The sequence below is a fragment of the Pleurodeles waltl genome, chromosome 5, assembly GCF_031143425.1.
Source record: "Pleurodeles waltl isolate 20211129_DDA chromosome 5, aPleWal1.hap1.20221129, whole genome shotgun sequence".
NCBI lineage: Eukaryota > Metazoa > Chordata > Amphibia > Caudata > Salamandridae > Pleurodeles > Pleurodeles waltl.
The window spans coordinates 1,149,400,162-1,149,424,274 of NC_090444.1; the positions used below are offsets into that span (position 1 = coordinate 1,149,400,162).

Genomic DNA, 24,113 nt, shown 5'->3' on the forward strand with positions numbered 1-24,113 from the left:
TATTTCAGCTGGACACTCTTGGATAAATAACAAACCTGTTGGTCCTGATACTCTGGTATGTAAATTGCTTAAAGGCACTAGGATGGCAAATCCACCCAAACCACGCTACTCACAATTATAGGATGTGAACATTGTACTATCTTTCTTGAACAATTGGCCTGATAATCATTTGCTGTCTATAAAACAATTATTGGCTAAATTGACCATGTTACTCTGTTTGACATCTTGTCGTAAGGTTTCCGATGTGAAAGCTTTAGCCCTAGCAGGAAGACTTTTTTCTCCTTCTGGAGTTTCTTTTCTTATATCCAAATGTACAAAATGCATGTCTACTTCTGTTGACTATCCGGCTTTTTCTCATAATGTAAATCTTTGAGTGGTTAAATGTTTAAAGGTAAATGAAGAACGCACTGTGGGTTTCAGAGCAGATCCTCTTGGCCCTCTTCTAGTGACCATTTCCAGTATGCCAATTTCAATTGGCATACTGGAACACCCTTATAATTCCCTATTATATGGTACCCAGGGTATTGGGGTTCCAAGAGATCCCTATGGGCTGCAGCATTTCTTTTGCCACCCATAGGGAGCTCAGACAAGCCTTTACACAGGACTGCCACTGCAGCCTGAGTGAAATAACGCACACGTTATTTCACAGCCATTTTCAATGCACTTAAGTAACTTAAAAGTCACCTATTTGTCTAGTTCAGGGCCATTTTCCCCGACATTGTGAGTGCGAGAACACCATTATACGCGTGCACTACATATAGGTCAATACCTATATGTAGCTTCACAATGGTAACTCCGAATATGGCCATGTAACATGTCTAAGATCATGGAGTTGTCCCCCCATGCCAAATGTGGTATTGGGGAGCCAATTCCATGTATCCCAGGGGCTCCACTATGGACCCCGGGTACTGCCAAACCAGCTCTCTGGGGTTTTCTCTGCCGCTACCGCTGCTGCCACCCCACAGACAGGGTTCTGCCCTCCTGGTGTTTGGGCAGCCCAGTCCCAGGAAGGCAGAAAAAAGGATTTCCCCTGAGAGAGGGTGTTACACCCTCTCCCTCTGGAAATAGGTGTTAAAGGCTGGGAGGGGTAGCCTCTCCCAGCCTCTGGAAATGCTTTGAAGGGCACAGATGGTGCCCTCCTTCCATAAGCCAGTCTACACCAGTTTAGGGAACCCCCAGTCCCTGCTCTGGCGCGAAACTGGACAAAGGAAAGGGGAGTGACCACTCCCCTGTCCATCACCACCCCAGGGGTGGTGCCCAGAGCTCCTCCAGTATGTCCCAGACCTCTGCCATCATCTTTCCAGAGGTGTGAGGGCACTCTGGAGGCCTCCGAGTGGCCAGTGCCAGCAGGTGACGTCCTGATAGGTGCTTACCTGACTAGGTGGCCAATCCTCGTCTGAGGGCTATTTAGGGTCTCTCCAGTGGGCTTTTCCTCAGATAATGACTTGCAAGAATCCAGCAGGACTCCTCTGCACTTTTCTCTTCGACTTCTGCCAAGGATCCACGGCTGACTGCTCCAGGACGCCTGCAAAACTGCAACAAAGTAGCCAGAAGACTACCAGCAACATTGTAGCACCTAATCCTCCCGGCTTTCTCAACTGTTTCCTGGAGGTGCATGCTCTGGGGGCTGCCTGCCTTCACCCTGCACTGGAAGCCACAAAGAAATCTCCTGTGGGTCATCGGAATCTTTCCCCTGCTTCAGCAGGCACCAAACTTCAGATTTACTGGTACTCTGGGACCCCTCTCAGCCTGACGAACGTGGCCCCTGGAACACAGGTGCTGGACCCAAGTGACCCAGACTGTCCAGTGGTCCAACTGTCCAAATTTGGAGCAGGTAAGTCCTTGCCTCCCCTCTCCAGACAGTAATCCTGTGCACCGCGTGATCTGCAGCTACAAGGGCTTCTGTGCACATTTCCAAGAAATCCTGCATGCACAGCCGAGCCTAGGTCCCCAGCACTCTGTCCTGTGATGCTCAGCTCCCTGAGTTGATCTCCGGTGTCGTGGGACCTCCTTTTGCAGTGTTGAGATGACCGCTGTGTTCAGTCTTCTTGAACCAGTGTGCAAGGACTTCTGCCAGTGCTTCCTGCTTGTGCGTGGGCTCTCTACATTGCTGAGGGACCCCTCTGTCTCCTCTCCCAAGTGGAGACATCCTGGTCCTTCCGTGGCCCGGGCAGCACCCTTTTTCTACAACCGAGACTCTTGCAGCTAGCAAGGCTTGTTTGCGGTATTTTGCCAAGGAAACACTTCTGCATCCTCCAGCATGCCATGGGACATCTTCTGCATGAAGAAGAACTTCCTACCTCCTTTCGTTGTTGCAGAATCTTCAGCTTCTTCCAACCGGAGGCAGCCATTTTGCACCTTCATCCGGGGTTTAGTGGGCTCCTGCCCCCCCTGGACACTTTCACGACTCTTGGACTTGGTCCCCTTCCTTTGCAGGTCCTCAGGTCCAGGAATCCATCTTCAGTGCTTTGCAGTCTGTTGTGGTCTTTGCAAAATCCCTTATCACGACTTTAGTGTGTTTCTGGGGAAATAGTAGTACTTTACCCCTACTTTCCAGGGTCTTGAGGTGGAGTATCTTGGACACCATTAGTGTTTTCTTACACTCCCAGCGACCCTCTTCACACTACTCTAGCCTAGGGTTCCATTTGTGGTTCACATTCCACTTTCTTAGTAAATGGTTTGTGTTGCCCCTAGGCCTATTGCATCCTATTGTATTCTACAGTGCACTACTTTCTGACTGTTTTACTTACATGATTTGATCTGTTGTGTATATTTTGTGTATTTTACTTACCTCCTAAGGGAGTATATCCTCTGAGATATTTTTGGCACGTTGTCACTAAAATAAAGTACCTTTATTTTTAGTAACACTGAGTATTGTCTTTCTTATGATATAGTACCTATATGATATGAGTGGTAGTATTGCATGAGCTTTGCATGTCTCCTAGTTCAGCCTTGGCTGCTCTGCTATAGCTACCTCAATCAGCCTAAGCTGCTAGAACACTACTAATCTACTAATAAAAGATAACTGGACCTGGCACAAGTGTAAGTACCAATATAAGCCAGGCCAGCCTCCTACACGGCGGTTCCCAGATTTCACAGAACAGCGCACATACGCTCAGTACACAAACTTGAAGGATCATGCAGAAATTTTTTACTTTTCACTTGTACTCGAGAACCAGAAAAACATTTTTATAAAGGGCGTTCAAGAAAGGCCTATTTTCCCACTCCACAAAAGCAAAGAAACACAAAGGTTTCCCTTGTCAGTGAGTGACTCGCCCAGACTTGTTTACCTTAGCATTCTGGCACCTGTAACTGGATTCTATGTCAGGACCAGAGGCTCCGATTATGCTTCTCAATTCTTTACTACTTAAAAACAGCAGCCAATGAAAAAACAATAAACATTAAAGGGGCTTTGAACCACCAATAGCAGACTAATATAGTCTATAAACAGGGGAGGCACTAACTGACGTCCTCTTTCTTTGCTGCTCCACAGTCAGATAAGTGCCTTCCCATTTGTGCCTAACTTTGTTCATTGTTATTATAAAAGTGTTTTTTTATTGACGTATTTTCTTCTTGCGCTCTGAATTTCCAAGCATGCTAGGGTGTGTGTTGCACCCGCTTTCCTTTACTGTTGCTGGTGCTGCTTTTGTGTTCCGTGCACCTTGCACATGCGCTTAAACGCTTCGTGTCGGGTGGCTTTGTTTTTTCTTTTTCTCTTCTCTGACAGGCGCCTCACACGCGCAGTGCTGTTTCTTTGGTGATGGCCCCTGAGGGCTTTCTTTATTGATTTATTGTCTTCGCCGCATTGCGGCGGCAATGTTGGCTTTGCCGCTTCGCAGCTTCGTTCATTAATAGTTTAGTAGGTTGTCAGCGACCGGAAGGTCAGGCATGGCTTGCCTGACTTCCGGGTCGCGACGTTCCTCACACCAGGAGACGCGCGTAAATAGCCCAATTGGGCTATTCACACGCGTATACATCCCACGAGGGAAGGAAGTGACGGGTGTCAACTTCCCTCTCTCTTCAGACCAAGGACGCCGACCCCGGGCTGATTAACAGAGGCAGTGATTTTTTTCATCATTATCAATGCTTCTGTGCCTCGTGCTATTTGAAGTAGCATCTGCTATTGACATTTACTCTGCAGGCACTCGTCTCCTGGTACATCTATTCTGGCAATTAATACAATCAATATATTTTATTTTTTTAGATTTCTGACGCCCCTGACATGTGCTGGCTAGGGCTGGAACAATTAAAAAATGTGCTTTTTTCAGCAACTGTGAGCACTTCAATCCTTGAAGTTTGACAATGGTCAACCCATGTCTGACGAAGAGTATTATGGTCAGGGCCTGGGGATTTATGGCCCTTATGAAGAGAAAGATTACTATTTTGATCCCTGTTTTGAACAGGTTATTGACTCTTCCATACAGAAGTCTTTGGATAAAGCAATTTCGTCAGCCCCTGTACCCTTATCCAAAAAGATTGATGAACTGTCTATTCCTGCTCGGGACACTTCATCTCCGTCTGTCCCTTCTACTGAACAAATGTGGTCTCATAAGAGCAAATTGGCCAATATTCCTTTTCCTGCTACCACTGTACACACTTATGCTTCAGATACTTCCACGCCTATTACTTTGCCTACAACTGTTTCTGACTCGGATTCTGCTTCTTCTCAGGATTCAGCCCCTGCTAAGAAACGCACGAAGAAGCGTAAACTTTCCTCTTCTTTCTCTCCCTCTCCTTTTTATTTCAAGCCATCTGATATTACTCATCCTAAATCATCAGATTGGGCTCCTGCCCCTGCTGTAGCAGATTATATGCATCTGCATATTCGTAAAGGGTTTGAGAAGGAGGTCAGATCCAGATTGAGATCAGAGTGTCCGCATCCAGTTTTACCACATATAACTGCGCTCACTCTTGAGATTGACAATACTATGGTGATTTTCCTTAAAAAATACAACAAGGATCCAAAGAAAGGTATAGACAGGGCCCTCAAGGCTTGTCGGGATATATTGCTAGATGTGTCCAGTCCCCCCGCAAAAATACTCGAATAGGCTCTTCAGGCTCAGGAAACCGGGGCATCCATCCATCTGGAGGTGCTGGCTGGGTGGACTCAACGTGCAATATGTTTCCTTGGCAATTCAAATTGTGCGGTAGCGTCAGAACGCAGGGAGTCGGTTTTGCTGTGTATTGATCCTCAACTGGCAGATTTGGCTTCGGCTGAAGCAGGCCCTCTAGCTGAGGGACAACTTTTTGGGGACAAGTTTGTGAAGGACATTGCGAAATTTGTTAACACTTGCACGGCTTTGGAGCAATCACAATCTTCCCTTAAAAGAATGTTTAACCCACTTTTTGGACAGGCCGGTCGATTTCGAGGACGCCCGACCGGCCTGGGCTTTCAACAAGGTCCTGCAAGAGGTGTTTATCCAAGACTCAGGGGTTACACCCAGGACCCTTCCCAAGCAGGTTTCTACCCCTCCAGATACAGAGGAGCACGCAACCGCAACAATCGAGGTGCACATAGAGGTTACAGAGCCATCGATAACACCCCCACAGGTAATACATCTCCATCTTCCTTCTATTCCTTTAGGAGGCAGACTAAAAATTTTCACTCAAAAATGGGCTTCCATTTTCTCAGACGCATGGGTTCTAGATACTGTTCAGGGATATTCCATAGAACTGGTTTCAGTCCCTCGACAACCCGCCTTCCCTCATCCTATCCTTTTTTCACCAACTATACAAATCCTTCATAGATGGAGGAATTCAGGAATTATTAAACAAAGAAGGCAATTTCTATCACTTCCCGTCACCCAAGGGGGAGGGCAACCTTCTTTTGGTGCAAAAGAAGGGAGGTGGCCAAAGATAAATTTCCTGTCTGCGTGTGCAGAATCTGGTCTATGTTACAGATCAGTAAATAATTTTATATTGGCTATTTCAGCTGGACATTCTTGGATTAATAATAAACCGGCTGGGCAACACCCTTTGGTTTGTAAATTGCTGAAAGATATCAGAGTGGCCAATCCACCTAGACCACATGATTCTCAACTTTGGGATGTGAATGTTGTTTTATCTTTTTTGTCCAATTGCCCGGAGAATCATTTGTTATCTATGAAACAATTGTTCACAAAGTTAACCATGTTACTCTGTTTAAGTTCTTGTTGCAGTGTGTCAGATGTGAAAGCATTAGATTTAGGAAGGAGGTTATTTTCTCCTTCTGGGGTTTCCTTTATCATTTCTAGGTGTACTAAATGCATGTCTTCTTCTGTAGATTACCCAGCATTTCCACATAATGCAAATCTGTTTGTGGTCAAATGTTTAAAAGTATATGATGAACGCACTGCAAGTTACAGAGTGGATCCTATGGGTCCTCCTCTTATTTCCACCCAGAAACCCTTCAAACCAGTTTCAGTGGCTACTCTGACACGCTGTGTTCATTGGGTGATGGCAGAGGCAGGTATTGATATGTCTATATGGGGCCCATTCTACCAGAGGGGCCATGGCATAAAAAGCTTTTCTTTTGGGTTCCAAATTGGAGAATGTTCTTAGAGCGGCCGATTGGTCTAGTGATTCTATGTTTAAAATGTTTTATTATAAACTTATAGTACATGTGTCTAATTTGGTGGTGGATCAGCTTTGAACCAGCATAATCGGAGCCTCCGGTCCTGACATAGAATACAAAATGTTCTAGTGTAGCGGCAAGAATTTTAGATTCTATTAAGGACAAGGAGGCGAGGATTACCCCACCCATTATATAGGTTGAATTGTATGATTTTATTCAATGGTTTGTATTATAGTTTTGTTTCCCGCTCTGGAAATGTTGGTGGTATTCTTCTTGAGTCTTATAATGGATTTGTCTTTCAGACACGGATGCCAAACAAGGATGAAGGTTTGACGAACCGTTGTTTGGTCGTTCTTGGCAAACTGGAGTTCTGGTGGATAGTTCTTCGTTCCACAGACTTTTGATGGACTTTGTCAATGTATGGTGGTTCTGATTATTCAAAGAAAGAGGACATCAGTTAATGCCTCCTCTATTTATAGATTAAGTTGGTTTGCTATTGGTGGTTATGGGAGGAGGGGTTCAAAGCCTCTTTAATTTTTGTTTTTTCATTGACTGCTGTTTTTTCAGTAGTAAAGAATTGAGAAGCATAATCCTTGTCTCTGTGTCCTTAATAGAATCTAAAATTCTTGACGCTACACTAGAAAATGTTGTATTCACAATAGGAAAGGCAAATCTACGTTTACCAGAATAGAAAGAAAAAAATATGCTTTGATAAGGTGCTGAAACACATATGTGCTAACTCTCTCAATTAGTCGGGAGATTCGGTTCATCATCGGCAGAATTTTTTGTATACTTCTTCCGTACTTTGTATTCTAGTGTAATCAATGGCCAAATACATATCTACCTCTTCCGATCTCTTGGACTTTCTGGCATGTTAGCAGTTAAGTACTCGTGATGTGTGGCGCAACTAGACATGTCGCAAGTAAGATTTATTTTTAAACAGGTTTATATAATGGAAACCCAATATCACACCGTTAACAGTTTAAATGTTATCAATTTCACAGTGCTGGTAAATGTAACGTACTATTAGTGAACTGTAAAACACCGTAGATAGCCTTGCACCAACGCTGTGTGTAGTCTTTGCAACTCTCAGTTGCATCACTGTGTTTCCAATACGAACATTCCACCGCATCGAGTTTAACACAGGGCATTGGCAGCCTAAACTGATTTCCAATGTCGCGGCGTCGCCTGCGGGAGCTGTGCAGCACACAGACCTCCGGCAGGGGGAGCCCCCCGCGCAGGATCCAGCCCTTCCTGCCAGGAGGTGCCCATCTTGCATTCATGAGACTTTGGCTTCCAGTGGGAGGGCTGCAGCCCGGGCAGCACCCAATCGGGTGAAAGGCTGGCGGCAGCACGGCAGAATGGCTGGTAGTAGAGACAAGCTGGGGAGCTGCTCGTCAAATATGGAGATGTTCGTGGTGTAAATTGGAAAAAAAAAAAGGAAAAGTTTCTGCTGCAGCCGCCCGGCAGCCTGGCTGGAATTCGCGCCACGGGTCCGCGCGAGACCCCCACGCGCTTCAACGTGCTGCTGTGCCCGCCTTCACGCACTGTGTTTGCGAAATATGGCAAAGGTGCAGGTGAACAATGTAGTGGTGCTGGACAACCCGTCTCCCTTCCACAACCCCTTCCAGTTTGAAATCACATTCGAGTGCATAGAAGACCTCTCCGAAGGTGAGTGTGTTTTCTGGGTGGGTAGCGGGTCCTAGACTGCCTTTGGAGGTTGGGATTCGCAGATTGAAGGGGTGGACAATTTGCACGGGCCTGCTTCTAAAATTGTGCAACCTCGGCAGAACGCACGGTGCATCAGCTGTAGCGCTTCAGCAGGCGATGAGCAGGCAGAGCAAAGGAAATGAGCAGGGAACAGCCTAACTTTGCCTTGCTGTCTGTCGGCGATGTGATGGTGCAACAGGCACCAGCAATTGGGTTAGTTGAATAATAAAGCTCGACAAGGGCATGTGCACCAAGCTGACTCCGTAAACTCCGAGTTCAGTCTCCCTTTTTCATTAGTTTGCATTCTGATATTTGTAGCTTGGTTCCTCGCCTGGAGGAAAGAAGACCTGGAGTGCAGTGTATAAGAAAGCGAAAAACAAGGCAACTACTGACTCAGAAGGACTTGGCATCCCTGTGTTGGGTACTTGGTCCCTCTACACAGGACCTAAAAGCATACGTAATGGCAAGAACACGGACTTCTATCGCTCCTACAAATAATCCACTTCTATACAAACCGTTGATGTTTATTATATTGTTCTGCAGAGACTGAGATCAGTATTTAACTACACCTTAATATGCTCGTGCTTAAGGTTTTGACCAACTTTCCTCCACCCAGTAAATGCTTCCTGGACATCCTAAACAATGACCGGCATTTTTAGGTCGAGCATAGCAGTGCGCAAGGACTGCTCTTTTCAACATGTTGTAATCTATTCTGAGAGCTTTATCAATGCCCAGCTCACGCCCATCACTTTAATTTGTTCCTTGGCCTGCCTTTCAAAAATCCCTTGATGCTTGTTGGTAAATGCTTTACATTTGTCCTGCCTTGAGGCTTTTTTGTTATTGTCTTGGAGACTGATTCTGTTACTTGGATTATTGCATGATCGTCCAGATAGCTTCGTGATGGTGCACTATTTTTTCTTTTGTTGCCTCACCGCTTCGCTCAAGGCGGTATGTTGTTGCTTAGTCTTCCTTGACGTTAGGCATCTTGCTGTTTCTTTGGCCATTTCATACCGCTGCAAAGCAGGTCCCATTCTTAACAAAATCACTATAATTCATTTGCATTGAGATTGCAGAGATGAAGAGGTGAAACATCTATGCAGGATTGTAGTCCATGACATTCTTGTTCTGTCAAGACGTCTGCAGTAGGTGCATTAGCCAAATGACTTGAATAGAGCTTAACACTAGGCGATAGGACGGGCTCTTAATAACCTCCAGAGGGTCACCAACCAAGCACATAGGTTAGTTCTAGGCAAAAAGATGGCAAAAGGTGTTGTCTCCAAAATGGTGGAAAAGGAGTTGTGACTCAAGACCCAAGCACTTCATGGCCTCAAGCTTGATAGCAAAAAACACATCCAGCCTTTGGATGTAAATTGGTCCTCTTCAAATAGAGATCACTTAGCGCGAACTTGATACAAAGGTATTAAATCGCTTTACATGAGCACCAATTACATTACACAAGAATACATTAATTTTTGGTAGAAAGGGGAGATTAAGTGATTTCCCCAGAATTACAGGATATTGAGCCGGCCCTGAGACTCGAACCGTGTTTCCCAGGTCGGCAGCTCTGGTCCTTACACCACATCCTCTCCCCTAGGGTTCTTTGTCTGTTGTATGTTGAGGTAGTCTGAGAATAACTCTTTTTTTTTTTTTTAATATAGAGCTTGGTAATACAGGTTCTGCCATTTCATGGCGCTGCAAAGCAGGTGCCATTTTAACAAAATCACTATAAATCATTTGTAGTTAAGCTGCCTCTTCTGTTATTCTATTTGTATACAGTCAGTGTTTTTAAAAGTTAGGCTGGCATTGCCAAAGTAGAGGAATAATTCTTTTAAACGTTTAACACAGAAATATATGGCTGCCCCTTTTTCTTTGCTCCTAAGACTTTTGATCCCCCAGTCTCCTGGTTAAATGCCACAAAGATGCCTCTTTGTGGCTTGTTTGGTGCTAGAAAAGTTTAGGTAAACACACAGCCAAGTCTGTGGGAATGAGGCAGAAACACTCCCAAGATGGCGGCTTTGTTGTGTCTTCTCTCCTGCAGTGACAGTCCTGAGAGGGTAGCTGTGGCACCTGGCATACATCCACTACACTCCAAACCAAAACACATTGGTAAAAGACATTGTCATTTACGACACCAATAGCTCTAACTCTCACAAACGCAAGACCTATTGTATTGCAAATGCTTTTTGGATGTGGGAATGACTCCTGTCATGGGGAGTTAGCAGTCTGTAACATTTGCATAAGCAAATACCACAAGTGAAGATGTAAATGTGATCAGTGCAACTCAAAATGCACACTAAGGAGGAAGGCGACATTTTAAAGTTAAGTGATGTTATACATATGTTGTGCCCCAACCGAGAAATAGACTCGTTTTTTGTTCTGAAAAAACCCCACTAAGAATGATTGTTGTACTCTTAGTAGCAAAGAAACAAAAGCTTACACCGTAAGTTAGGCAAATAATGCTTCCTTGATGTGTTTTTTTTTAAACACAAAAGAATCATTTAAAGTTTAAATCTACATGAACATGAATTAAATTATTTTATACTGACTGTTAAAAGTAAAAGGTGAAATTCGTATTACCTCCATATCCATCTTACTCCATACCTGTATTGAAGGCCAAAGAAAGAAGTTACATTTGTGTTCATAACATGATGTGCCCCTTAACCCATAAAGTGAAAAAAGTGGCATTTGGGAAACAAGGTAAGGTTCCATGTCTATATCAAAATGCTTTGGGTAACACATTTTGGAGAGAACGCCGTTTTAAAGTCTCAGAATCAGGATTTGACTGACACTTTTATTAAACAAGGCTATAAACATGGATGTCTTGTGGATCCCCTAAGGAGTCCCTATATTACTGAGCCCAGACCGCTTTTTGAAGAAGCAAGACTTATCAAAAAGAGAGGAGAGGGATACTATTTGCCCTTGCCAATGTCACAAATGGTCTATAGAACTTGGTCAACAATTGGTGAAACAATGTGAAGATAGTCTAACGAAATATAAAAGCCAATTCAAAAGTCATGTTTTAGATTCACCAAAGCAGGAATGCCACTAGGAGGACACTGAATATCAGGATGAACTAGATAAACTGCATACCTTTTGTTTTTTGCCGACCTCTGCACCCCATCCAGGACTGAAACCATAGACTGCAGTGAGAAAGCCATCAGTGATAGTCAATGGAGTATGGCACTTTGACTACAAATAGGACACTGGTATCTCTACTTATGTTGCTGAAATACTACCATCCATAATAGATTACATCTTTTTGACAACACAAACATAGAACATTACATCCTCACAAACGTATTCATGTTGTATCAGTGCCTTAGAGTTTCACGGATTTAAATGACATTTTTTCCCACTTCCCTACATGCCATAGAGTGTATTGTTAAGGTGAATATGTGTTGTGAAACATACATTAGAAATACAATACTCAAATATAAAAAGTGGCTACATGTCCATCTGCCTTTCCCCTTCATTTGACATTTCCTAAAACCACATTTGGCGTCCATTAACCCACACCTTATGACCAGCCAGAAATGTTCGAACTAGGACCACCCATGCCCATGCGGACTGGCCTCCACCACCAGTTCTCAAGCCTACCTTTGGTCAAAATAGGACATAATTATGTCCAACCAGTAGCACCTCTTCAGTTACTGGAATGCTTCAGTACTCGAAAAATCATAAAACTGTTACTAGACCTGCAGGTCGAGTAACTTGAATAATCTACTTGACCGTAACCATAAGGTACTTGACCAGGTCTCAAACTGTGTGTTCCTAGGCCAATATTTTAGAGTAGAGTCGCCTTATTGTCAGTCTCACATTTGAGTGCACCTTCAAATATCTGAGCTCAGCATTTCTGCTGTACAAATAAAACTCTTTTGTTTGATTAAACAGACTAAACGTCTGCTCCATGTATAAAAATAATTTGGCCCACATATGGGGACACATGATCCATTTTTTGCCTCTTAGTTTACTAGTAGCATTGCTGTAAGAGCAGGAGTGTTTCTCAGCCTACGTTAATACACTTTTAATAAATATATTACTAAAGCATGATGTGGTCCCACACTGTCATTTACAGACAGTATATTTCCAAGAAATGTCCAAAAACCTTCCCACTAACTTGCAGCTTTACTGATAAAACAAAATAATGTATTAACAATCGGTGAAAATTGGGTTTCAGAAAATATATTTATTCTTTGCACATCACCAAGTAAAGTGTTCTGATATGTATTCATCCTATTAAAATATTTTTGTATCACACCGAAGTACAAACAATGGGCTTTCACAACTTCTGAAATATATTTTGAAATGTTTGTACAGTTGACTTAGTTATTTAAATGTTGTGTGTTAGGAAAAACATGACCTCCTGCAGCCTTTCATTTCACACACTTTCTGCAGCAGGTCAGACACTTCACCTTGCAAAATCCTGGAAGTCTGTAATCAGAAGGAAAATGACTTGTAAGACAAACTGACTTTTGACCTCTGTCTCTAAACACAGATCAAATGTGACAATAACAACATTTAAAGGCATCTTTATTGGGCCTTCACTTTCTGACTGAACAGAACACCTGTTCTTTGTCAACGTGCCGGAAAGGGTGAGTTGGCCCTAAAAATAGCTCGTCCTGATTAAATCTGACTCGCCATAGCAAGTGGATGAGTAGATTTTTCAAGGCATTTGCTTCCTCTTGTTTGGGATTCTAATGTCATCTAATGGTAATCTAACAGTAGCTGCAAAGACTGGGGCCGATTTTCCACATTTTGGATAAAACCACCACAGAAATTAACCATATCAAGAAGCCTTGTTGGCTTCAGCACTGGAAAATTCAGCACCTCCTATGATGTTGGGCAATCCTGTCCTCTTATGCCAAAATACAGTAATTCAGACTGATGACATCAGAGAAGCCAGACAGTACTTCTCTGATCATATCCTGTGTGATGTACACTGCAGATCATAATCCCAAACTATGGAGGCAAACATGATAGGAAAAGATTATGTTACTTCCCCTGTAAGTATCTGATTGTGGCATGTTGTGCTGTAGATTCACATTCTCTGCATACTCCTGCTGTCTAGAGTTGGGTCCAGAATGGTCCTAGTTGGTTTTCTCAGAAGAAGTGTTTCGAGTCACGAGACTCCTCCTCTTGGTGATATTTCGCATCGACTCCTTTGTTAGATTGTTTTCCCGCTGGCGGGTGAGAAAGGAGTGGAAGGAAAGTGTAGGTAAAAAGATGTCCTTGCAAAGTGTAAATACATATGGATAAATATGGAAAATGTCACTTACCCAGTGTTCATCTGTTCGTGGCATGTTCTGCTGCAGATTCACATGCTATGCACAGTTCCTGCCATCTAGTGTTGGGCTCGGAGTGTTACAAGTTGTTTTTCTTCAAAGAAGTCTTTTTCGAGTCACGGGACCGAGTGACTCCTCCTTTTCGGCTCCATTGCGCATGGCCATCAACTCCATCTTAGATTGTTTTCCCGCAGAGGGTAAGGTAGGAGTGATAGAGTGAGAATAGAAAGATATCCATGCAATGGAATAGAGATGTATGTACAAAGTTTAAGTAAAGGAATGTTTATATACATATGTACAATTTTAATTATAACTTAAATGGCTACAGGCTCCCGGGTAGGAGGGAGGGCGCATGTGAATCTGCATTGGAACATGCCACAAACAGATGTACACCGGGTAAGTGACATTTTCTGTTCGGTTCCATGTGTAGCTTCAGATACACATGCTATGCATAGACTACAAAGCAGTAATCCTCCCCAAAGCGGTGGTCAGCCTGTAGGAGTTGAAGTTGTTTGAAATAGTGTTTTTAGTACAGCCTGTCCTACTGTGGCTTGTTGTGTTGCTAACACATCTACACAGTAATGCTTGACAAAGGTATGAGGTGTGTACCAAGTGGCTGCCTTACAGATCTCTGTCATTGGTATGTTTCACAGAAAGGCCATTGTTGCTCCTTTCTTTCTAGTGGAGTGTGCTTTTGGTGTAATGAGTATTTGTCTTTTAGCTTTCAGGTAACAAGTTTGTATACACTTCACTATCCATCTGGCTATGCCTGGTTTGGATATAGGGTTACCAGTATGGGGGTTTTGGAATGCGACGAACAACTGTTTGGTTTTACGGAATGCTTTTGTTCTGTCGATGTAATACATTAGAGCTCTTTTTATATCTAATGTATGCAGTGCTCTTTCTGCCACTGAGTCTAGCTGTGGGAAGAAGACTGGGAGTTCCACTGTTTGGTTTAAATGAAATGGTGAGATGATTTTTGGTAGAAATTTTGGATTTGTACATAGTACAACTTTATGTTTGTGTACTTGTATAAATGGTTCTTGAATCGTGAAAGCTTGTATTTCACTAACTCTTCGTAATGAAGTGATTGCCACTAGAAATGCTGCTTTCCAAGTTAAGAATTGGATCTGACAAGAGTGCATAGATTCAAATGGTGGGCCCATAAGTCGTGTAAGTACAATATTAAGATTCCACGAGGGTACTGGTGGAGTTCTTGGAGGTATGATTCGTGTTAGACCTTCCATGAATGCTTTAATGACTGGTATCCTAAATAGGGATTTTGTCTGTTTATTTTTCAAATAAGCAGAAATTGCAGTGAGATGTATTTTGATGGATGAAAAAGCTAGATTTGCTTTTTGTAGGTGGTGTAAATATCCTACGATGTCTTGTATGGACGCATCCAACGGAGTTATGTGTTTTGCTTGGCAATAGAAAACAAATCTTTTCCATTTGTTCGCATAACATTGCCTAGTGGTGGGTTTTCTTGCTTGTTTAATGACTTCCATACACTCATTTGGCAGGTTTAGATAGCCAAATTCTAAGATTTCAGGAGCTTGATTGCTAAATTGAGCATCGCTGGATTGGGGTGTCTGATCTGCTGTTTGTGTTGTGTTGTGTTGTGTTAACAGATCTGGCCTGTTTGGGAGCTTGACGTGAGGTACTGTTGAGAGGTCCAACAGTGTGGTGTACCATGGTTGGCGTGCCCACATTGGGGCTATAAGTATTAGTTTGAGTTTGTTTTGACGCAGTTTGTTGACTAGAAATGGAATGAGTGGGAGAGGGGGAAAAGCGTAAGCAAATATCCCTGACCAGTTGATCCATAGAGCATTGCCCTTGGACTGAGGGTGTGGGTACCTGGACGCGAAGTTTTGGCATTTTGCGTTTTGGTTTGTGGCGAACAGATCTATATCTGGTGTCCCCCACTGACGAAAGTGTTTGTGTAGTACCTAGGGATGTATTTCCCACTCATGAGTTTGCTGGTGATCCCGACTGAGGTTGTCTGCTATTTGATTGTGAATCCCTGTAATGTATTGAGCTATTAGGTGAATGTTGTGGTGAATTGCCCAATGCCACATTTTTGTGCTAGGAGGCAAAGTTCCGATGAGTGTGTTCCTCCGTTTATTTAAGTAGTACATTGTTGTCATATTGTCTGTTTTGACAAGAATGTGTTTGTGAGCCAGAAGAGGTTGAAAGGCTCTTAGTGCTATAAAGACTACTAGCAGCTCTAAGTGATTTATGTGTAGCTGCTTTTGCTTGCTGTCCCACTGTCCCTGTATACTGTGATTGCTGAGGTGTGCTCCCCACCCAATCATTGATGCATCTGTTGTGAGAATGGCGTGAGGCACAGGGTCTTGAAAAGGCCACCCTTTGTTTAAATTTCTGGGATTCCACCACTGAAGCGAATAATGTGTTTGGCTGTCTATCAACACTAGATCTTGGAGATGACCCTGTGACCATTGTTTTGCAAGGCACTGTTGTAAGGGCCGCATGTGTAACCGTGCGTTTGGGACAATTGCGATGCATGATGCCATCATGCCCAGGAGTTTCATCACAAATCGGACTGTGTAGTGATGATTTGGCTGTATTTTTGGCAACATGGTGTGGAATGATTGCACCCTTTGTGAGCTTGGACTTGCAAGCGCCTTTTGAGTGTTGAGTGTAGCTCCCAAGTACTGCTGAATTTGGGATGGTTGCAAGTGTGATTTTTGCTAATTTATCGAAAACCCTAGTGTGTGTAGGGTATCTACTACATAACGTGTGTGATGTTGACACTTTTTAAGTGTTGGCCTTTATTAGCCAATCGTCGAGATATGGGAATACATGCATGTGTTGTCTCCTTATGTATGCTGCTACTACGGCAAGGCATTTTGTAAATACTCGGGGCTGTTGTTATCCCGAAGGGTAATACTTTGAATTGGTAATGTTTCCCTTGTATACCAAACCTGAGGTATTTTCTGTGAGCTGGATAGATGGGTATGTGAAAATACGCATCTTTTAAATCCAGTGTTGACATGTATTCTCCCTGTTTCAGTAATGGGACTACATCTTGTAGTGTCACCATGTGGAAGTGTTCTGATTGAATGTAGAGGTTGAGAGTCCTGAGATCTAATATTGGCCTTAGCGTTTTGTCGTTTTTGGGAATGAGAAAGTACAGGGAATAGACCCCTGTTCCTTTTTGGTGATGAGGCACTAGTTCTATGGCTTGTTTGGTCAATAGTGCCTGCACCTCTGTTTGTAGCATTGCTAGATGTTGCGACAATAGTTTGTGCGCTTTTGGGGGAATATCTGGAGGAAAATGTGTGAATTCTATGCAGCAACCATGTTGGATAATTGATAGTACCCATGTGTCTGTTGTGATGTTTGACCATTGATTGTGGAACATTTTTCAGTCTTCCTCCCACAGGGGATGTGTGTTGGGGGAAGGTAATGGCAAAGTCACTGCTTGTTGTTAGTGGCTTGCTGTGTAGACTAGAATTTTCCCCTGGATTTGGGGAATTCCCCTCTGAAGGATCCTCGAAACCCCCCTCTTTGATACTGTGTTTGGTATGAGGGCTTTGTTTGTGAGGTGGATGGTTCTGAGGACTGTGGCCTGAAACCCACTCTATACCGCAGCTTCCAAAATGTCCCTCTGTATTGGTATGAATAAAGTGCTCCCATCGCTTTGTCTGTGTCGGTATCCTTTTTCATTTTTTGTATGGCTGTGTCCACCTGTGTGCCGAATAACTGCTGTTGGTTGAAGGGCAGGTTGAGGACAGCCTGTTGGATCTCAGGTTTAAAACCTGATGATCTGAGCCATGCATGGCGTCTAATGGTAACTGCCGTATTTATGGTTCTTGCGGCTGTATCAGCTGAGTCTAACACTGACCTTATCTGGTTATTTGTGATTGCCTGTCCCTCCTCTACTACCTGCTGAGCTCTCTTTTAGTGTTCTTTGGGGAGATGTTGAATAATGTCCTTCATCTCATCCCAATGAGCCCTGGAGTATCTTGCAAGGAGGGCCTGTGAGTTCGCTATCCACCACTGATTGGCTGCTTGTGACGCTACCCTCTTTTCTGCCGCATCAAACTTTTTACTTTCCTTATCTGGAGGTGGTGCATCTCCAGAGGACTGCGAGTTAGCTCTTTTCCTCGCTGCGCTGACAACTACCGAATCTGGGGGCAGCTGTTGCGTGATAAATACTGGGTCAGAAGGTGGTGGTTTATACTTCTTTTCTACCCCTGGGGTTATGGCCCTTCCTTTCACTGGCTCCTGGAAAATCTGTTGGGCATGTTTGAGCATACCCGGGAGCATGGGTAGACTTTGGTATGTTGCGTGTGTTGAGGACAATGTATTAAAAAGAAAGTCGTCCTCTAGTGGTTCAGTGTGCATGCTTACATTGTGGAAAGCAGCAGCCCTAGCCAAAACCTGTGTGCAGGAGGTGCTATCTTCAGGTGGAGAGGGCTTAGACGGATAGCACTCTGGGCTGTTGTCTGACACAGGTTCATCATAAAGATCCCACGGATCTGTGTCCTGATGTGACTGCATAGTGTGTGTGGGTGACTGTGCAGTAGGTGTAGCAGGTGGAGAGACAGTTCGTTGAGGAGAATGAGGAGGAGACTGGGCTGGAGAAAACTGGCGCGGCGGAGATTGCTCTCTTGGCACTTTAGCCTTTGGCTGATCAGTGTCCATACGTCCATGGAAAGCCAGCTTCCTTTTAAATTTGAGTGGAGGTGCTGTGAGGATCTTGCCAGTATCCTTGTGCATCTTGTCTTGTCTGTCATCAAATTCCTCCATTTGTTGAAGCTCTTCCTCAAATCTATGGCTTTCTTTAAGCTGTTTAGAAAGTCAATTTTCCTCAGTATATGATTGTCTTTTCGGCTCCGAAGGCGGTTTTTCTGTACCGAAATGCCAAGGGTGATAGTAGGCCTCGGTTTGGAAAGAGACTTTCGGGGTCTCGACGCGACCAGTGTTGAATTTTTTCGGAGACTGTGTCTCGACTCGAGTCCGAAGACTTTGATGCAGGTGTGGCCTTTTTCGGTGCCAAAGGTGTTACTTGGTCACCACTTGATTTTTTTCCGGGTGGAGCCATGGCCTTCCGCCAGTGGCACCCTGGAGGCCTTTTGTTTGGTCTTGGTGTGCGCCGGGGCAGGCGTACTCACATGCTGGCCCGCTGTTGGTGGTCGGTCGACGTCGGATTCGTCCGAATCGGATCCTTGAACAGAGATGGCAGTGTGGATCATCTCTTCTTCTGCGTCAAGGTGTTCGGTGCTCTTGGATGCCATTTGTAGCCTTCTCGCCCTTCGGTCTCTCAAGGTCTTCTTGGAACAGAAGGACCTGCAGGCCTCACAAGTATCCTCTCGGTGATGTGGTGACAAATACAGATTACAGACCCGATGTTGATCTGTGTAGGGATACTTTGCGTGGCACCGAGGGCAGAATCGGAGTGGGGTCCGGTCCATGAGGCTTCGACGCTTCTTGCGGTCGGGCCGACCAGGCCCAGGTTGGGCACGGGTGCCCCAAAGGGCATCCGAAGGTGTGCCCCCACCGGTACCGAGGTGTCGATGCAAGATGCGGCGCGATCGAGAACAATACCTACGAATTTCGGTGATTTTATAAGTTTTCCGAATCGAACAGCCGAAGTGAAGAGGAACACATCCGAACCCGATGGCGGAAAGAAAACAATCTAAGATGGAGTCGATGCCCATGCGCAATGGAGCCGAAAAGGAGGAGTCACTCGGTCCCGTGACTCGAAAAGACTTCTTTGAAGAAAAACAACTTGTAACACTCCGAGCCGAACACTAGATGGCAGGAACTGTGCATAGCATGTGTATCTGCAGCTACACATGCCACCGAACATACAAGTATAATGAAACTGCAGCAGCCAAAGGCGTCTGGGGAGGAGGGAGGGTGCATGTGAATCTACAGCACCGCAAGCCACAAACAGATGCTTACAGGGTTAAGAAACATAATCCATTCGACGGCGTGTGTGGCTGTAGATACACATGCTCTGCATAGACTGTAAAACAGTCCCTCCATAGAAGCAGTGGCTAGCCTGTAGGAGTTGCAGTTGACTGGGAAAAGTCTAAGTAGCACTACGTGATCTACATTAGGTTGTTGGCATGCTAGAACATCCACACAATAGCGTTTTGTGAATATGTGTGGTGTAGACCATGAAGCTGCTCTACAAATGTCAGCAATGGCAATGTTGCCAGGGAAAGCCTTAGTAGCCCCCTGTTTCCTAGTAGAGTGAGCTCTGGAAGACATAGGTAAAGGTCTTATCCTTAGCATAGCAAGTTTAAAAGCATTTGACTATCCATCTTACTATACTTGATTTGGATATTGGGTTACCCTTGTGAGGTGGGGAAAACCAACAAAGAGTTTTCTGGCTTTCCTAAATTCTTTAGTTCTGTCAGTATAGAACATACTGAGTGCTCTTTTAACATAGCGTGTGAAGCGTTTTTTCTGGCTGCAGGAAGAAAACTGGTAGTTTAATAATCTGATTGGGATGAAACTGAGAAACCACCTTAGGAAGAAATAGTTTGAAGGACTACTTTATCCCTATGGCTTTGGAAGAAAGGTTCTTCCAAGGTTAATGCCTGGAGTTCACTAACACGCCTGAGTGAAGTGATGGCGACTAAGAAAGACCCCTTCCTTGAAAGAAATTGAAGTGGGCATGAGTGGAGGTGTTCAAATGGTGGATCCATGAGTCTAGTGAGCACAACGTTAAGGTTTCACGATGGGGCCGGGGGTACCCTAGGTGGAATAACATGCTTAAGTCCTTCCATGAAAGATTCAATGACTGAAATTCTGAACAAGAAAACATGTTGTCTGTTCTGGAGATATACAGTTATAGCCACAAGATGTAGGCAAATGGAAGTGCAGGCAAGGTGTGCTTTCTGCAAGTGGAGCGGGTAGCAGACAATTTCCAGTACTGTAGCTCTCATGGGATCAATACTTTTGGGTTGGCAGTAACAAACAAAACTCTTCCATTTTGCAGCCTAACAGGCTCTAGTGGTAGGTCTCAGGGCTTCCTTGAGAATGTTCATACTCTGCAGGCAAGCCCAGGTAGTCAAACTCTATGACCTCAGAAGCCATTTCGCAAGTTTAAGTGACTTGGAGTCCGGTAGTCTGATTTGTTCTTGATTTTGGGTGAGAAGGACCATCCTGTTAGGGAGCTTCTTTTGTGGGACTACTGAGAGATCTAGGAGTGTGGTTAACCAAGGTTGGCATGCCCGGGTGGGAGTCAAAAGGATCAAAGTGAGGGATGTTTGCCTGATCTTCCGAACCAGAAAGGGAATGAGAGGAAGAGGAGGGAAAACTTAGGCAAATATCCCTAACCAACTCATCCAGAGAGCGTTGCCGTTGGATGGTGGGTGTGTACCTGGAGGTGAAGTTTAGGCATTTTGTGTTTTCTGCTGTGGCAAAAAGAGCTATGAGGGGAGTTCCTCATTTATTGAAGTATGACTGGAGGACTTGTGAGTTGAGTTCCTACTCGTGGACTTGTTGCTGCATTCTGCTGAGCAGGTCTGCAAAGTTGTTGTCTGTTCCAGGGAGATACTCTGCCAACAGGTGAATGTGGTGGTGAAGGGCCCAATTCCGTATAGTCTGAGACGGGTGTAATAGTTGTGAAGACCGTAATACACCCTCCATACCTTCCCCCCCTTTTTTCTTCTTCTAAGTAATACATGGCTGTCATGTTGTCCGTCCGGACCAAGACAACCTTGTGAGACAGGTGCGGAGGGAAAGATTTCTGTGCTAGGAACACCACCTGATGTTCCAGGTAGTTGATGTTTAGGGAGTGGTCTTTGGTATCAGAGACCTTGCACTTTCACGGTCCCTTGAAGTGGAGCACCCCAACCCATGCCTGATGCGTCTATGGTCAATGTGATGTGAGGCACAGGGTCTAGAATAGGTCACCCCTTCAGGAAGGTGTTGGTGTTCCACCATTGCAGAGAACTGTGAATCTGGCGGTCTAACAACACTAGATAGTCCAGGTGACCCTGTGATTGAGAGCATTGGTGAGACAGACACTGCTGTAGGGACCACATGTGTAGTCTGGCATGGGAACTCTGTCGATGCAAGAAGCCATCATCCCTAATAGACACATAATGGTACTGATTGTGTAAGATTGGTTTTCCGGAAACTGAGACGTGATTGAAAATTATGATTCCTAGCTGAATTGGGATATACCACTCCTAATTCTGTATTCAGAATTGCCCCTATGTAAAGCTGAACCTGCAGTGGGGCTGGAGTTGAGATTTGGGAATGTTGAGAGTAAATCTCAGATTGTGAGGGAGATCCACTGTTAACTGGGTGCTATTGGCACTAGTATAACGAACTAGCTGTGATGAAAGACGTGAACGTTCTGCCATTGCAGATGTGCTGCAACAACTGTCAACGAAGGGGAGGACTTTGAACTGATAATATTTTCCTGCAGTGACGAATCTTAAGTATTTTCAATGTGTAGGGTGAATTGGTATGTGAAAGTAGGCATCTTTTAGATATAGAGCTGTCAAAGTTGCCTTGCTGTAAAAGTGGGATAACATCCTGAAGAGTGACCATGTGGAAGTGGTCTGAAAGGATTTAATTGTTTAGAGGTTGGAGGTCCAATAATGGTCTGAGGGACTCATCCTTTTTTGGGATTCAGGAAGTATAGGGAGTATACTCCTGAGCCTTGATGTCCTTGTGGAACTTGAAGGGCTTGCAAATCTTGTTTTAGAAGTGTTAAATGTTCCTTAGAGAGCCTGCAAGGGCAACATTGGGAGGAGTGGTGATGCGCTTCAGACAATAACCATGTTGGATAATGGCAAGAACCCGTTGGTCCATGGTGATGTTTTTGAAGGTGGGGTAGAAATGTTGGAGCCTCCCCCAACAGGTGCTGTATGATCGAGGGAAGGCATAGGTAGTCAGTGCTAGGCAGGGGAGGTGGATCTGCGTGTAGCGGTACTCTTTCCTCTTCCTTTGTTGTTGGACCCCCAGTAAGAGCCTTTGTATAAGTCTCTAGTCTAGGAAGACTGAAATTGTCTAGGGTGTGAGGTAGATGCCTCTGTCATTTACGATTTGTATGTCCCCCTGTACCTTGGACGAAGAAAGGAGCCCCTCTGCATGTTCATTTGGAGGGCACCCATGGCCTTGGCAGTGTTGTGTCCTTTAGTTTCTCTAGAGTGGTACCCACCTGTGGCTTAAGCAGGTGCTCCTTATCAAAGGGCATGTTGAGAACTGTCTGCTGGACCACATGTTTAAAACCGGAGCACCGCAGGCAAGCATGCCTTCTTAAAAGAATGCTGGTATTTATGCCCCAAGCAGCAGTGTCTGTTGCATCAAGGGTGCCCCTGATGAAATTATTAGTGATGGTCTGACCCTGAGACAATCTGTTGTCCCCGCTTACGGTGCCCCTCAGCCAGGTACTGTAGTAACTCCTCCATTTCATCCCAATGAGCCCGGTCAAACTGTGCCAAAAGGGCTTAAGAACTGGCTGTGCGCCAATAATTTGCAGCCTGTGCTGCCACCCTTGTTCCTGTGGCACAGATCATCTTACTCTTTTGTTCTGGGGAAACAGAATTCCCAGTGGTCTGACTGTTAGCCAATTTACAGGCAGCTGTTGACACTATGGAGTCGGTGGCACCTGTGCCCTGATGTAAAGAGGGTCTAAGGGGGCCGCCTTGTAGTTCTTGTACACCTGTGGCGTAATCACCCTGGAGCGTACAGGCTCCTTAAAAGATATCGTCTGCAAGTCTAAGCATACCAGGGAGCATGGGAAGGTATTTTGTCCCTATATGTGGTAGACAGGGTGTTGAACAAAAAATCCTGCTCAATAGGGTCTTTGTGCAGCTCTACATGGTAAAAGGTGGCTGCCTTAGCAATTACCTGTTGTTAAGAGGTATTGTCGTCTGCTGCTAATGGGCCGCAGGTAAAGATCAGGGTTATTTGAAGGAATGGGATCAGGGTCATAGGCATTCCAAGGGTCGGTGTCGTCAGCAGCACCCTCTAAACCCCCATTTTAAGATTGTGGTGACCCCTGTTGTTTAGTGTGAGGGTGGAGATTGAGGAGTGGAAGGGGTGGAGAAGAGGAAGAGTATGGAGGATGTGGTGAGGGAGGTGGAGGAGAAGGCATGCAAGGTGGGCTAGTAGCTTTGTCCTTTGTCCTCTTTTTGGAAAGGACAGGAACATCCAGGGCCTCTTGAAAGGAAACTTTCCTTTTGGGGAGCACAGGATAGGAAGGTGTGGCAATGATCTTCCTTCTTGGGTTTGGTGGTTGCGCTGTCTAGAGTTAATTTTCTCCAGGATCGGCTTGACCGGACAGGGGCTAGTGGAGGACTGGCCAGAGTCTCTGATTTCTGAGATGTTCAGCTCCAAAGAGTTTGGTGCTGAAGGCTTGTGCTTCGGAAGCTTCATCAGCACCCATGTCAAGGCTGATGGCTGCATTTCGAGGTTCGGATCAACACCAAAACAATCTCTCGGTCCGAGGCTGTAGAGGTCGAGGCTGGTGGTGTGGCTTTGGCCTTAGCAGCCATTTTCGGCACAGATTTGAAAGGCGGCGCGGCCGAAACAGTCTTTCAGTACCGACCTTGGCTAGAGGGTAGTGG

General features: G+C 44.8%; 2 protein-coding genes across 3 annotated transcripts in view; one reads left to right on the forward strand and one right to left on the reverse strand.

The window, feature by feature from the left end:
- MCM9 (minichromosome maintenance 9 homologous recombination repair factor) overlaps positions 1 to 24,113 on the reverse strand; it is a 287,879-nt gene that overhangs the window by 99,488 nt on the left and 164,278 nt on the right. Inside the window, exon 8 of one of the 2 annotated variants that reach the window (XM_069235380.1) lies at positions 12,443 to 12,694. The exons of the other annotated variant lie outside the window; for it this stretch is intronic. Within the exon in view, the coding sequence (XP_069091481.1) occupies positions 12,672 to 12,694 (23 nt within the window). The 3' untranslated portion in view covers positions 12,443 to 12,671. Of the gene's footprint in view, positions 1 to 12,442; positions 12,695 to 24,113 lie in introns of those variants that run through there. 2 annotated transcript variants of the gene reach the window in all.
- ASF1A (anti-silencing function 1A histone chaperone) overlaps positions 7,864 to 24,113 on the forward strand; it is a 42,227-nt gene continuing 25,977 nt past the window's right edge. The window contains exon 1 of the mRNA XM_069235382.1: positions 7,864 to 8,224. Coding sequence (XP_069091483.1) covers positions 8,116 to 8,224 — 109 coding nt within the window. The 5' untranslated portion in view covers positions 7,864 to 8,115. The remainder of the gene's footprint in view (positions 8,225 to 24,113) is intronic.